At 43.2% G+C, this 16,384-nt stretch overlaps 1 protein-coding gene across 4 annotated transcripts in view; it reads right to left on the reverse strand.

Moving 5' to 3' along the window:
- Positions 1 to 16,067, reverse strand: part of TPD52L1 (TPD52 like 1) — a 107,232-nt gene extending 91,165 nt beyond the window's left edge. For all 4 annotated transcript variants that reach the window (XM_032651893.1, XM_032651892.1, XM_032651891.1 and 1 more), the window contains exon 1: positions 15,925 to 16,067. In XM_032651893.1, the coding sequence (XP_032507784.1) occupies positions 15,925 to 15,943 (19 nt within the window). In that variant the 5' untranslated portion in view covers positions 15,944 to 16,067. The remainder of the gene's footprint in view (positions 1 to 15,924) is intronic.
- Between the last annotated feature and the right edge of the window lie 317 nt (positions 16,068 to 16,384).

The following is a 16,384-nucleotide window of genomic DNA, read 5'->3' on the forward strand; positions in this document are numbered from 1 at the left end:
CTCATCGTGATTCCAGTATTCATTTTACAGACTTCATCTTGAGTTCTATGAAACGGTTCTATGATCTGATATTTCTGTAAGAGATTTCCTCTTTAAATTCTCAGCAAAGCTAAAAGTGAAAGGTCAGTGAAAATGGGAGAAAAATGGACTCATATTCATCAATATTTCAAACCCTCACAGGTTATCAGCAAAGACTTGGGGGAGGTGGCACATTCAGGGAAGGAAATGAGTGTTTTTCAAGTCCAGTAACTTCTTGCAACATGCAGAATAGTGGACATAAGGATATGGACATATTTTCTCATAAATCTCTACAAAATAGAAAGCAGAGCAGGTCACATGCACGTTACAGAAGAAAATGTTACCAAATTATTGTAGCTTTTATTTCTATAAATGAGACTTTCATTTGTCCAGTTAAAATAGTTTGAACAGGTTTGCTGATCCGAGGTTTTCAACTGCACTGAAAATCAGCTGCTCAGGTAAAGCATCCCCACGGGACTGGGCTGCAGTCTCTCCTTCTCGTCCCTCCTCTGCCCTGTTGGACCCTCCACCCCAGGACAGTCAGAAAAACCTGGGCACCGAAAGCACACGGTTCATTTGCACATCTCATACTGAAGACTATTAAGTATTTGCTCAATATTTGCTTAATGGAGATTGGGAGAAACTGAATATCTATTTCTTTGTTTGGAAAATATACATCAGGTGTCCAATGACCTCTTCTCTTTTGAGCTGTCTCACGAACAAAACTCTATGAAAAAAATGTGAAATTCTATATGGAATAAAGATATCACAGGGGAAACTAAGAGGTGATGATAGCATTTCCTGGGAAAGCACCATTAGACGCATCTCTTGTCCTAAGTTTCTCTCCTCAGCCTCCAGGCATCTCTTCTTCTCTCCTGCTCTATTTCTTTTTCTCCTGCTAAGGCTCACTCTTTGTGGGTCCTTCCCTCCCTGCTTCCCATATTTCTCCCTTACCCTCTCCACAGCCCTCTCACCCTCGTTTTCTTAAGAGGAGCAACTTAGTTCTGCCCCAGCTTCTATTTTTATGTCGACATTCCCCAACACCTAAGCTTAATATCTTCTTCAACATTTCAATCTTGGAAACATTCTGTGACAATGAAAGAATACTGAGAATTCTTACTATCACTCTAGCACTTCTTTAATTTGGAGAGCTTTTATGAGAAGTTATAATAAAAAATTTTAAAAACTATTCACTTCTTATAAAAGTTGAAATGTTCATCCCCTATTACACCCTGCCGGGGTTATATAAGACATTATCCACTCAGTTCTTTTCATTCATTCATTCACCGTTTCCTCCACAAATATTTACAGAGTGCTTTCCACGGGCCAGACATTGTTCTGGACACTGGGGATATGGTAATAAAGGAGACAAAGCCCCTGCCCTCAAGGAGTTTAAATGATAGTTGGGAGAAAATGAAGACAAATAGTTATGCATAATATAACATGCCATAGTGCTGTGAAGAAAAAGAAGGTAAAGGGGATAGATGGTGATGGGGCTTTACGTATTTATATTTATACATAAATAGTTTTCATTTGTGCATTATGTATTTTTTTGAAACATCTGAAATAGCAAGAGCAGAAATCTGCATTTGTCATTAGGAGCTTTACAGCATATTCAGAAATCTCAAGCATGCTGCTCAGCAACAGAAACCGGGATCTTCCAAGGCCCCGCCATCCAGAATACACACCTTGCTCCACAGGCTCCGCATTCCTTCAGCAAGGCTGCACTGTAGTAATCAACATCCAAGCCACGAGACCAGCAACAAGATCGGCTAACTGAAAAGACAAGCACTGCCAGCACTCCCCACCGCCCCGATGATCTATTAAATTATTAGGAGAGAAGCAATGGAAAGGAAGCAAGAAATTTAACCTGTTCGTCCTCAAAACACGTCCAAACGATGAACATTGCTTTGTTATGCCTGCATATCTCTAAGCTTTTACCCAAGTAAAGAAAGAAGGACCCAAAGAGCAATCATTTAAAATATCCTCTTGGGACTTCCCTGGGGGCGCAGTGGTTGACAGTCCGCCTGCCAATACGGGGGACACGAGTTCGAGCCCTGGTCCGGGAAGATCCCACAGGCTGCGGAGCAACTAAGCCCATGAGCCACAACTACTGAGCCCGTGAGCCACAACTGCTGAGCCCGTGTGCCACAACTACTGAAGCCCGCGCACCTAGAGCCCGTGCTCCACAAGAGAAGCCACCACGAGAAGCCCGCGCACCACAATGAAGAGTAGCCCCGGCTCACCGCAACTAGAGAAAGCCCGCACCAGCAACGAAGACCCAATGCAGCCAAAGATAAATAAATAAATTTATAAAAATAAAAATTAAATAAAACATCCTCTTGTTAGCAAAATTGCAGTGTGCTTTAGTAGGTAAAATTTATACTTCAGAAAAGAACTTTGCATGCTGGCCAGATGTCCAAATTCCATCAACTTATATACTTATTTCTATCTTCAACCTACTCATCTTTCCTTAGCTCCAGAGAGCTATATTTAATCGTGTGGTAGGTGGTGTACCACATCCAAAGAATTTTCTGATAAAAGAATGCATTAAACATAGTAACTTGACACCTAACTGCTTCAATAAAAATAGGGTGGTAAGCTCACAAAGAAATGACATTTATTTAATAAATAAATCTCACCTTTCCTTTAATTACCATAACAGTACCCAAGCACCATCCCAAGTGCTTCACGGGCATCATCTCCCTCAGTCATCACCAAACCCACTGGGTGGCCACAACTCTCACCGTTTTGCAGATGACCAAACTGAGACTTGCTTAAGTTAAAGGTCACACAACCAAAAAATGACTGAACTGGGACACGAATCCAAATCTCTGTGACAACATCTGTGCTCTCCACCACTAGGTTAGAGTTCCTTTATCTGACAGAACCTTTATCTTTCTTCTATTTCTTCCTCCTGACTTCTCCCCACATGACCGCACTCATCTTCTCAGCCTGGAGAAACAGCTTATGTGGGTGTACAGTCAATCTCTAAATGAGAAGTACCAGTATCCAGACTAAAATATTAGGAATTACATTAGGAAATGAAAATACCTAACTTGATTGCAAACTTTCCATATAGAAATGCAAGCAAGCATAGTTCCATTATGGTTGTTTTATATATATAGGAACAGCAGCTTTATATATATAAACATACACACACATTTATTCGTGTACATAGATACATAGATACATACACAACTTTTTTATTTTTAGAAAGCAACACGGATAAAAGAACTTGAATGACCCTTTCAAGAACGAGCTAGTCAGTACCTCAAAGGACATCCGATCCAACCCCTCAGGTAAGAGGTGAGCAAACAGACCTGAGAGGTGAGTCATAATGATCTCAAAGCCGAGACCAGACACAAGTCTCCGGGCTCCCAGGCCAGTGCCCTCTCTCTACATCAGATTGCCTCCCAAAAGGGTTTGATCAAGAGACAGATGACAGAAACAACAGAAAGCATCTACCCAGGGAAAAATGTAGATTTATATTGGGGAAAGCAGCCAGGGCTCTCTATAGATATCCTTTGGACCATGTGCCTGACTCAAAGTGGAGAGTCCTTTGGGGCAAATGACTGAGCTGGCACAGCCTGGTAATTAGGGGAAGGGAGAGAGGAAAATGGGGCACAGACCAGTGGGGAAGCTGGACTCTCTCTGCCTCCTGGATTCCTTCTGTGAGCACGTGATCACACCTACAAACTGACCGCACAGTCACCAGTCTGCCACAGAAAAAGAAGAGGCCTGCTGATAGAAAGTAAGGGTTACATTTCATGGTGATACTGGTAGATGGACTCTGGTCTTGCAAGAATGGCAAACCCTGGGTCAGTTTGTTCTTTTTATGGGGGAAGTCGCAGGGAATGGAACACATTTTTTCATTTATTTAACTACTATGCTTCAAACTATTTTCTTCACATTTATTTTTTACCATTCATGCAATTATCCAATACTGAACTGAGTCAGTAGAAAGAGCCAGTTGATTTCAGTGGAGCACTAACAAGGAACCAGTAGACTCCCAAAAAGATTGTAGCTTGCTTCATTCATTTAACAAATATTGATTGAACCCCTATTATGTGTAAGCTCCAGGTACTGGAGATTGAGCACTGACGAACACAGTAAAATATTTTGGCCTCAGTGAACTTACTTTTAGGAGGCGTAGGAAAAGCCAAGGGAAAAAAAATACATTAGGTAAAATAGACAGTATGTGAGAGGGGAATAGCGGCTAAAAAGAGAAATGGAAAGCAGGTTAGGGAAATATCAATAGTAAGTGTCTCTGTGCGCCTGAGTGGTGAGGGTGTAGGGTGAAGTGTCATGTAAAGAGGCCACGACGACATGATCATCACTAACCTTTGCGGGGCCCACAGCAAGAGCACAGAGGAGGCACACAGCCTGTCCTCTCTTCCCACAGATACCTTGCACCATGCTAGCTACCAACTGCCACATGGCATGTTACCATGAAGTTAGCTGCTTCAAATGACATACTTCTATTATCTCTGAGCTTCTGTGGGTCAGAAACCTGGGCACAGCTTGGCTGGGTCCTCTTTCAGGGTATCACAGGGCAGTAAGCTGTAACCCAGTGCACTCTCTTTTTTTCTTTTAATTAATTAATTTATTTATTTATTTTTGGTTGCTGCACGCGGGCTTTCTCTAGTTGCAGCGAGCGGGGGCTACTCTTCGTTGTGGTGCACGGGCTTCTCATTGCGGTGGCCTCTCTTGTTGTGGAGCAGAGGCCCTAGGTGTGCGGGCTTCAGTAGTTGTGGCGCGCGGGCTCAGTAGCTGTGCCTCGTGAGCTCTAGAGCACAGGCTCAGTAGTTGTGGCGCACGGGCCTAGTTGCTCCACGGCATGTGGGATCTTCCCGGATCAGGGCTCGAACCCGTGTCCCCTGCACTGGCAGGCGGATTCTTAACCACTGTGCCACCAGGGAAGCCCAGTGCTCTCATCTAGAGGTTTGACTGGGGAGAATCCACTTCAAGTCTCACTCAGGTTGTTGGCAGAATAATTTCCTGGCATCTACACAGCAGAAGGCCTTAGGTTTTTGCTGCCTTCCTCAGGTCCTAGAAAACACCCACAGTTTCTAGAAGCTGCCCAAAGTTCCTGGTCACGTGAGCTTGTCTAACACAGCTGCTTCCTTCATCAACCCACCAGGAGAGTCTCAACTCCAGTCTGCTAAGACAGAGTATTATTAAAGTAACATAATCAAAGGATAATATCCCATCATGTCTGTCACATGCTGTTAGAAGCGAGTCACAGGTCCTGCCCGAAATCTCGGTGGAAAGACCATACAGGGGTATGAAAACTGGAAATCATTCATCACCTGGGGTCACCTAGAGGTCTGTCCATCACAAGCACAAACAGGGGCACGTGCATGGGGAAACCTAGCTCAGTGAGTTTATATCGGAACTCTCAAACAATGTGCATCAGAATCATTGGGAGGGCATTTTAAAACACAGATGGCTCGCCTCCAAAGTCTCTGGTTCAGTAGGTCGAGAGCGAGAGCGGGGCTTAAGAATTTGCACTTCTAACAAGTTCCCAGGTGAAGTCCATGATGCTGGTCAAGGGATCACATTGACAACCAGCACCCTAGCCTGTATGTCCAAGCGACTCCCACTGCCAACTCCACATTGACAACCAGCACCCTAGCCTGTATGTCCAAGCGACTCCCACTGCCAACTCCAAGAGCAGCCTGCCCGTCATCTCTCAGGATGAAGAATGTTCACACTGGCAGCATGGTCTACTCTTGGAAGGCACAGGCAAGCCTGGTAACACACTGAGGGCTGTTTGGGCAGAGAATTCTGGAGTCCCAGGTACCCAGAGCTCGGTCTAGAAGAAGAGGCACAGGTTCTAGGCGGGTCTATAGACTACTCATTCCAGACAAGGCTCACACAGAAGGCTAAAATGGGGTCCTCTAAAGTTAATGGCTCAGGAAAGGTGTCAAGAATTGTGAAGTGTTGGATTTTGCCCCACTTGCAAGCAAACAAATTAGCCTGCCAGTTTCATAGATGTTGGCAGAAGATACAAGACTCCTGGGTCACAGAAGAAAGAAAATGTATTACTCACAACAATAGCAGTAGCCATAGCAACAACATTGCACCAGTTCCCCAAGCCCTAATTCCACAAGGGTGACGTGCTGAGGGCCAGTGGTGCCTGATTACACAGTGGGATGTGTTTCCGAGAGTAGCACCGAGATTAGGATGCTCCGATTTTATACAGGGGCTGCTAGCAAATCTGCACGACGTGGGGTCCAGAGGGAGTTCTGATCTTTATTATCTTGGACGGTAAATCTACCTGCCCCTAAGGGAGACAGTCTCTGTCTTCCAAGGCTGCCTGCTATGCAAAACATCCTTGAAAAGAGAGTCAAGGGAAAATTAGCTGTGAATGCCTTTGCTCACAAGACCAGTTGCGCAGAAACTTGAGAGACCGACAGAGAACTGTCTCCTGACAACAGGGGCCCAGTTGCCAGGACTAAGGGTAACACTGAAGGTACTGTGGGAGAGTTAGGGAAGGTAGCTGAGGGAGAGTTTCTGAGGCAGAAGGCTCAGAAGGCTCAGCTGAAAGGCTCTGAAGAGGCAGCAAAGGGAACTCCAAAGGAGAGCATTAGGAGATAAGGTCGGGGAAACAACGAGGAGGAAGGGGAATCACGCAGCACCCTTGTGGCCACAGTAAGGACCCTCCTCTTTATTCTTAGTGAAAGGAGGAGTTCCTGCAGAGTTCTGCAGGGAGGAATGGCATGATACTACCTGTCTTGAGACGATCACTCTCGTTACTATGCTGGGAATAGACTGAAGACAGGCCAGGGCCCAAGCAGGGAGACCAGCTAGGAAAATCCTGCAGGAACTCAGGTGAGAAATAGTGGTGGCCTGGACCAAGGTCAGCAGAGAGGGTGGGAAGCTGTTCCACTCTCAATACATTGTGAAAGTAGAGCTGGCATGACAGACTGGAAATGGGACATGGATATGATGGGGGGGAACCCCAAAACAAAAACCTTTCCTGGGATAGGTTTTGGGCTTCTATGTTTGAAATGGAGTTGCCATTAGCTGAGATGGCAATAACTTTGGGAGATACTGGGAGACTAGGGTTATTTCAGAGGAAGAAGATCAGAAATTCAATGTTAGACATGTTAAGTTCAAGATTTTAGACATTCATGCAGATGTAGTAAGTGAGTAGGCTGAAGGTGAGAGGCCAGGTCCAGGCTGGGAAAATAAATTTGGGAGTTGCTGGTTTGTTGGCGTATGGATTGAATTCAAAAGCACAAGTCACGAGGAGCTCACCAAGAGAGCGAGTGCAGATAGAAGGCAAAGGAAACTGAGGGGGGGGCTTGCGAAGAAGGAGGGGGGCAAAGTGCTTGGCATCCTGGAAACCAAGAGAACAAAGTGCTCCAGGGAGGAGGGAATGAGTAACTGCGCCAAGAGATGCTGGTAGGTCAGCTAAGATGGGGACGGTCGGAGGACTGACCACTGGATTTTTTTTTTTTAAAGAGAAAGAGCTAATTTTCTCTTTCCTCAAAGAGAACCCAAATTCAAAGCAATTACATGGGACCATTATAACTCCACCATATATAACAGGTCCCATTACATTAATCCAAAATATCTATTTTCCCTCAGCCTTGAGGAAGGAATAAGAAGAAAGGACAAAAATCTGAGGAAGGCAACTCTGCAGAGGCAGGCACAGGGCATCACGGGGAAGAGAGGGCCAAGCAAAACACTGGCATCAAGTTCTTTTTTTCCTGAGGTCAGATCTCCACAGGAGGTAGTTTTTGTACTTACATGTTGTGAATTCCTGGGTCATTGCAAACAAGCATATTTAACTGTAAGTACACAACATGTGGGATGACACTAAATATAAATGGGTTTTTTCTCTACAGTAGCAAAAGTCATAAAAAGTTATATTTGTATCTAATTGTAAGATTTGGGATAGTAGATTATAAAATGTTAGTGCTAATACCACTATTATTTGTCCAGTTCTCTTAATGAGGGAAGTCAGCAACCCCATAACATACCTAATCAAAGAACTTAAGTCAATGTGGTGTGGGCAATATTCTGATTCCAATTCTTTTCAAATGTATACCTGAATCTCTTTTCAGATGTGTGTTTTACCGCTGTTTTTTTACTGTTACTCAACCGACCTCCCTTTTTCTTCCAATACAAGATTTGCTTTTCAAATGTATTGGATTTTTTATTTGTAAGTACAAGGGCCTTTCTCCCTTGTGGAGGCCAAAACCCTTGCTCGAAAGGAGGGGCCTGGGTCTCAGGCCTTCTCCTGCATGCAAGAGAATCTGTAAAGCATATGCGTTGAGCACTGCCATGAAGTGACCACCTGCCTTCTGGCTGGTGGATACACTCCCCTTACGTCTTCACGTGCAGATTTTATCAAAATAGCAAGATCATATTTCAAAAAATTTCTGCATGTGTGTTCCTGTCTCTATACATTGTATCTATGCATCTTATCTCATCTGTATACATTCTCTGTCACAGGGAAAAAAACGCAAAGTCCTAATCCTCCTTCTTTCAGGGACAGTGTCATTGAGAGTGGACTATGGGAACCTGATGGAACATCTCATAATGACTGCAACCATGCCTGGCACACAGTAGGCCCACAATAGATATTTTCCTTGTCAGTAATGTCCTTCATGGAATGAGGAAAATAGAAATAGGTGAGTGCTTATAAGAACCTTCCAATCACTTGAAATAAATTTTGCAGGAAGAATGAAGATCTCGAAATTTCCAGATGGAGACCTGGGGTATCAAAAGAGGAATAACGAGGCCAAAGACTTCAATTTCCTCCTGGCCTAACTCTTGTCCTAACTCTTAAGTAAGGGAACCATCTTTCCATGATGTCTTCATGTAGAAATGAATCCATTTTGAAATCCCGAATGTTGGAAATACTTATAAACAATTTTCTTGTCTACTCTCATTATTGCTACTCTCAGCTCATTCATGTGCAGGGGGGAAAATCAGTGAAAAACAAACAAACAAATATCCAACAGCCAGAGACTCTGAAACTGAGAAATCTGAAGAGATCCCTTCTCTCCGCCCCCAATCCCTAGTTACCTTTTTCTTTTGAATGAATCAGTTCTGTTTCCAGGATACTTGACAAGGTGCTCTTGTTATTGATTGACAAAAGAGGTGTCTAATTATAAGAAAATTGCATTTTGCAATTTCCAAGGGCTTGGAGGATTCTATGTTTTAGATACACAGCAGGGAAAATGTAATTTGCGTAAGGTGCAAATAACCATGGATAAGTCTGGAGATGAGGTGTAACATATACACACATTTTCAGTGTGTGGTACATCATTTGGCTATAGCACAAATAGTCAAGTGTCAGATTTTTGTCTTTTGAGAAAGAAGCAATATGGTGGTGAAGAAGGGGTACTCTTGGAGATTTGTGGTTTTATTCTGGGAATTTCACACCCTCTGCATCAAAATGTAGCACTTATAAACGACTCACACTGTGAGAAACTATTTAAAATTCATCTTTCCTTGAGGACCCAAAGCTTTCATTTAGCCAATTCAAATTCATTAAAATGTCCTACTGCCTTCCCTGGTGCATTAATAGTGATTCTTAATTTAATGTATAGATTTTAAATAAATTACACTTCATTTCTAAAATATTCAATGAAAAGTAGAATGACAGGCTGGAAAATCCACAGATTGGGGTCATCTTAACTGCATCCTAACTCCATAAGTTTAAAAGGTGGCTTCAAAGTGTTGCTGGGGACCTTCCAAAACTGCAGTAATGAAGAACGTCCACATACATGGAGAGCAAGCCAGGCTGATGACTGGGACTGCCACCCTCTTTTCTTCAATTGCCATTTTTAAAAATTAATTTTTATTGGAGTATAGTTGATTTACAATGTTGTGTCAGTTTCTGCTGTACAGCAAAGTGAATCAGTTATACATATACATATATCCACTCTTTTTTAGATTCTTTTCCTATATAGGTCATTACAGAGTATTAAGAAGAGTTTCCTGTGCATATATTGTACAATAGGTCCTTATTAGTTATCTATCTTATATATAGCAGTGTGTATATGTCAATCCCAATCTCCCAGTTTATCCTTTCCCCCTCTTTCCCCCTCGGTAACCATAAGTTTGTTTCAATTGCCATCTTAGACCACAAAAATTTAACACAGAGATTGCTACAGTAGCTTAAGGACAAACCCTCTGACGATTCAATTTTTTCCACCAGGTACCTTCTTAAAGTAGGTATTGTGCTAACATGCTGGGAGACGGTTAAATTAAAACATATCGAGGTAAACAAGTAATTATAATACTCATGAGACTATAAAAATCTTTCTTTTTTGGGCATTCCTTGAGATGAGTCTTTTTAGCAGGCATCTAGAGTGTACAGACCCTACTTTGTGGAGACAAGCAGGTAGATCCTATGCCTTTTATTTATTTTAAAGTCCTGAGATTACGAGATATAGATGAACACGAAGTGGAATAACATATTTGAACCATTCCACCTTTGAAATGGCTTTTCCTTGCAGCTGCTGATAAAATTCCGTACTGGTTCTAAGAATCACATGGCCTGTGATTTTACAGAATTTCCCATCTTGAAAACAGAACTAAAACAGCAAGCTGTTGCTACATAAGCACCCCTACCCCAACTTGCCATAATACGGGGCTTATTCTTGCAGACCTCAGCTATTCTGGGTCATATGCCCAGACCTAGACGCTGCCCATATATGCAATGGACAGTATGGTTAAATTCTCCCCTTTTAAACCCCCCTTGACCATACTCTATTATTTTTAACTTTGCACACTGACCACTTATACACACCAACTTAAGGAGATGGTATAGAATATTAATAAAATCCCAAAGTGTGGAGTCAAACTCTCTGATTCCAACTCTGGGCTCCAACACATCCAAGATCTATGAATTAAAGGAAGTTGTGCAACTACTCTGTCATTTAGTTTCTTCATCTGTAAAACGAAAATAGCATTACCTTCCTCTTGACTTTGTTGTATTCAGTAATAACACGATTTTTTTAAGTGCATAATAGCATGGCATCTGGCACTTTAAAAAAATACAGTATTATTGTTTTTATCACCCTCATTGTGAATTAGTTCTAATTAGTACTTTAATACTCAAAAAGTCCCAATGAGATGGAAATATATCATGTAGTTAGTTCTATGTGCCATTACCCATAGGAATGACTCTTCTTGGTTGCCCTCCCTGGAAAGATGACCCATGTCAATCAAACACATCTTTGCTTCCCGTTGGCATATACTGCCCATCACATACTGAGAAATGGTGTAGTATAGTGGTGGAGCTCACACTCTGGACTCAGATGGACTTGCAATTGAATTCTGCCTGCCTCACTGAATTTTTCTGGCCTTCAGTTTTCCCTGTCTATAAAATGAATTAAAAGTAATAGTATCTATACCATGGTGTCATTAAAAGATTCAATAAGATAATGCAGGTAAAGTTCTTTGCTACTAAAAACATCAGCAAATGTTTATAGAGTACTTACAAAGTGTCAGGTACCGTTTTAAGCACTTTGCATATATTAACTCGTTAAATCCTCATTACAATCCTATGAGATAGCTGTTATTGTTTTCCTCACTTTATGTATGGGGAAACCAAGGCCCAGAGAGATCAAATACATTTTTCAGGGTCATGTTAATGATAAGTGACCATGGTAGGATCAAAATACAAGCAGTTTGACTTGATTCTGGAATCTTAACCACTATCCCCTGCTACCTCTCAATAGTTAAGTGCTTATTGAATATTTGCTATTACTATAGTAATCAATAAATATTTGTTGAAATATTTATTTGACAAATCATTATTTGTCAACGTATCAATACTTATTTATTATTTACTTAGCTCCCTAAGTACCAAATCTTATGACTGGCCAGAAAAATGGACTCCTTTGCTTATAAGTTTTTTGAAGCAACTTCTCAGATTCTGCCTACCAAGAGTATCAAGAAAACAAGGTGTATATTAGGGAATGCAATTCAAAATAGGTTCCAATATACTATAATATCTATGATTTGTGGTTCCAATATACTATAATATCTATGATTTATTATGACTCCATTTTATAAGAATTTTAATTGCAACAATAGTACATGATTTGTTGCAAATGATTGACTTTATCTTATATAAACATCATTAATTACTTTAAAACTTTTATTTAGAGGGAAAATAAAACAATAGAAGGTAGCTCTGAAGACACTAAGAATACTCTTCATAATATTTTCAAAAGTCATTAATCAAAATGTGTAATACCTAGCTTCCACAGTTTGAGGTTTATGATTATATGGCCTGAAATGTGGAAAACAGATTTTTTTTCCTTGGGTATCTGATCCCTACAATATAAGAGACTTGACCTGTTGCTATTTATGAGAGAAGGGATTATTTTACTGCTTTGTAAAAAAAAAAAAAAAAATGCCTTGTTTACAAAGCAAGAATTTGTTTTCATGGAATATTAATAAAAAGGTTATAACTGTATTCATTTTTCTAGAGCTCATTCCTTGCTTCATTTTCTTTTCTTATCCTGGCTTGTTTTCTTTCATCTGTTTCTAATTTACATTACCTTGCTGTAATGTAATTTACATTACCTTGTTTCATATATCTGTATAAACTGCCCTGAGCTCTTCCTGGAACAAAATGAGTGCAAATAAATGTCCTTTGAGCAAAGTAGAAAGTAAGGTAAATATGACCTTTTCACTTTAATGGAATCTGCAAACAGGATTAATCTGATGTTTATTACTTTATGTCATTCATGGACTTATGAGAATCCTGAGCAGAATGTCTGAATATAAAAAATAGTTACTGTAATTTGGCTGAATAATGGCACCCAAAGATACCAGGTCCCAATCACTGGAACCTCTGAATGTTACCTTATATGGGCAAAGGGTCTTTGCAGATGTGATGAAGTTAAGGATCTTGGGATGGGGAGATTATCTTGGATTACCCAGGGGAGCTCTATATGAAATCACAAGCATTCTTAAAAGAGAGACAGAGGGAGATCTGACAGACAGAAGAGAAGGCAATATGACCACAAAGGCAGAGACTGGAAAGATGCAGCCAAAGAATACCAACAGCCACCAGTAGCTGGAAGAGGTAAGGAAAACTTATTCCTTAGAGCATCCAGAGGGATCGAAGCCTTGCTGACATCTTAATTTTGGTCCAGTGATAGTGACTTTGGACTTCTAGCCTCCAAACTGTGAGAGAAAACATTTCTGTTGTTTTAAGCCACTAAGTTTGCAGTAATTTGTTACAGCAATTATAGGACACTAATACAATTATTAATCTGAATACATACAAGTGTGAAGTGAAATTTTGCCTTTTAACGTTAAAGACAATGGGAAAGACAGAAAGTTATTTCCTAGAGTAATAAAATATTGAAAGGTAGTTCAAAAAGATCAGGAACTTTAAAGGACTGCCATATGTTTCAGGAAAATGCTACATTCCTAAATAAATTCTCTAATATATCATTTTTATGAAAGCAAATTCTCTACTACCAGGAAAACAACTGGCAACATTGGCCTCCTGTGGGCCTCTCACTGCATACTGTTCTCCAGGCCCTCTTCGTGGAATGGCTCTGCTCCTAACCCCACTTCTGTGTTTTACCTTCTACCAAAGTCAAAGAACGTATCTGCAGCATTTCACTTAGGGAAACGTTTCTAGGACCCGCTGCTGCATTTATGGAGTGATGTGTGCAAATCATATCCATAGCATTTGTGGTGGGGGGCGTGGTCCCCTGCAAAGTACATGGGGATATCTTATCAGCAGCTGACCACTTAACCTCACTCAGTTTTGCTTTTCTCTAGACCAAGAGGCAGAAAGAGAAGCCATCCCCACTCTAGATAATTCTAAAATAAACGGTGTTGAAGATAGAAACTTGCATTTAGGAAATCACAGGACTCTCTTAGAATCTAAGAGGCAATTCACTTAGCCAGAGTAACGTGCAAAGGGGCAAGAAGATCTTGAACTTGATGTTACAAGAAATTTACATCTTTGACCTGTTTCCTTTCTGGAGAACGGGAAGGGCAACACTACCTAGCTCATGAGACTGCTGTGAAGAAGAAATGAGTCAACACATGTAAAGCACAAAGAGCAGAAACAGGGACACAGTGAACAAACTCTGCTGGTTTGATTATCACCTACTAGGCCAGGAGATTTTTCAGGCTCTTGCTACACTGTAGCCCTCTTCTTATCGTTAAGATGCTTGCAATTTTACATTTTACTTATCAAATAACTATCAAATTAATGTCCATCTCTTCCTCTACTGTAAATTTCATGAAGCAGAGATCAAGGCCATGTTTGTTCCTCCTAGCACAGTGCTTGGCCAAGGAAAGCACTGGAATATTTGTTAAGTATATTTCTCAAGTAAGGCAAACGAATTACACTAGTGGGTCCAATCTGTAGTCTCAGTAACCTGATGAATGTTTCCTATCTGCTGTGCCAGAGTAACAGATTCTGTTACTCACTCACTGAGAGTAACCTCACTGAGTAACAGATTCACCTGGGAAGATTTCAAATATATCCATGCCCAGGCCCCAGAGATTCCAATTTGATTGGTCTGGAATCTGCCAGGGCCTGTATTTAAGACTGCAAATAATTCTAATCTGCAAAGCAGGTTGGAAAGCTCCAGCCTTGTTTCCACCTGCTTCAGCTTAGGAGTGAAAGCCTCCATCCTGACCTCTGCTTTTGAATTTGACCAACAACCCTTGGTTGAATTCTCCTTTCCTATTTAGAGAGTGCGGGAAAAAATACTGGAATTGGCAGCTTTATGCACAGGATCTTGGCTGATGGTAAGAACGAGGATGGTTTGTACTGTTCAGACCATCGTAATCCTGGCAGCAAACCTGCTGGGTGGCTCCAGGCCCAAGTATCTGCCAAGTCGCTCACATGCAAGACGCTTAGGCCTCTAAAGGGCGAGCACATAGGGTCATGAACCTCTTCTTCCTTTTTTTTTTTTTTAAACGGGTTTTTAATTTATTTTAAAAAGCCTTCACAGAATTTCCCGCAGTGTGTTAGAAAGGTGGTGGTGATTGTTTTAAAGGCTGAACTCTGCCCCCCCCATCCCTTCTTGGCGTTGCTCCCAAGACAGACTCCAGAGTCAGTGTCCTTCCTACCAGTCTCCTGTTCCACCTCCGCCCACCTCTGTTTCTTTCCACCGACCATTTACTTCCACTCTTGTACGATTCCTTCAGGATTCCCTAACCCTCGTCCGCGTGTGACCCCAAGACACCAGGCTGCCCTTGGTGAAGCGGTCTCGGGCTCCTCGAGCGGGCGACCCCAGGAGCTGGGAGCGTGGCGGCCAGACCGTGGCCGGCGGCCCTGCGCGCCTGGGGAGGCAGAAGTCGCTCCCGACCGTGGGAAACAGGGACACCCGTGTCGAGCTGCTGAAGATCAGCGGGCGGTAACGCTCTCCCGGCCTTGGAAGGCAGGTCCAGGCCCTGCAAACCCCTCGCGTAGCCGGGAGAGCCGGGTCCCGCGGAACCACCGCCGCGGCGCGCGCCGCGGTCAGCCCGGGACTTGGGAGCTGCGGGACGCTAGCCCTCCGCTCAGGGCAGGAGGCGTAGCGCTCCCCGCTACACCCCGCGGGGAAAAGGGAACGAAACGCGGACTCCGGTCCCTGCCCAACAGGTTCTCTGGGCGCCCACGAGGCTCGGGAAGCGTGTGGGCGACGGGCTGGGAAAGGAGTAGGGCATTCCGCTGGCGCATTTCCTGCGGAGGGTCCTCTGCACTTAATGCGTCCTTCACTGGTCCCCAGCCCCACAGCAAGTCCTGAGTTTGGGGAGCAGGAATTGCCCCGCAAGCGCGGGTAGGAGCGGAGTTGCGGGCATGTGGTGCGGTCACCCACCAGCTCGGTCCGGGAGCAAAGTTAGGTGAGGCAGGGAAAGGGCCTTTACGTTCCCCAGGGCCTGACCCTCAGGTCGGCGACCACTCACCTCGTGCCTGCGCCTCCATGGTGGCCGGCTTCGGACTGAGCGCGGCGGGGGCGCCCGGCGCTTGGAGGAGAAGCAGCAGCGGTGCCCGAGCTCGGAACGCAGCTGGCACAGCCGTTCGCGTCCTCTTCCTGCAAGCTTGTAGCGAGCGCAGCGCTGAAAGGGCGGGGACCGCGGAGCGGCCTCAGCTGCCCGCTTCTGGTTACCTCCGCCCCTTCCAGTCCACCTGGCCCAGGCCTCGCGGGGAGGGAGCCTACCGCTGGGCGCCACCTGCCGGCCGCTCCGCGCATCGGGCGGACGGCGCCCGCTCCGGGCTCTGGGCGCGTGATCCGCCCTATGAAGGCTTGAGGTCGGCTGTGCCTTCACTGTTTTGTGTGTTTGGGGTTTTTTTAGTGAATACATTTATTGATACCCATTTTATATAGTTCAATGAAATAATCCACAAATTTAAAAGCATTTTTCT

Source organism: Phocoena sinus, chromosome 12 (genome assembly GCF_008692025.1).
Source record: "Phocoena sinus isolate mPhoSin1 chromosome 12, mPhoSin1.pri, whole genome shotgun sequence".
Taxonomy (NCBI): domain Eukaryota; kingdom Metazoa; phylum Chordata; class Mammalia; order Artiodactyla; family Phocoenidae; genus Phocoena; species Phocoena sinus.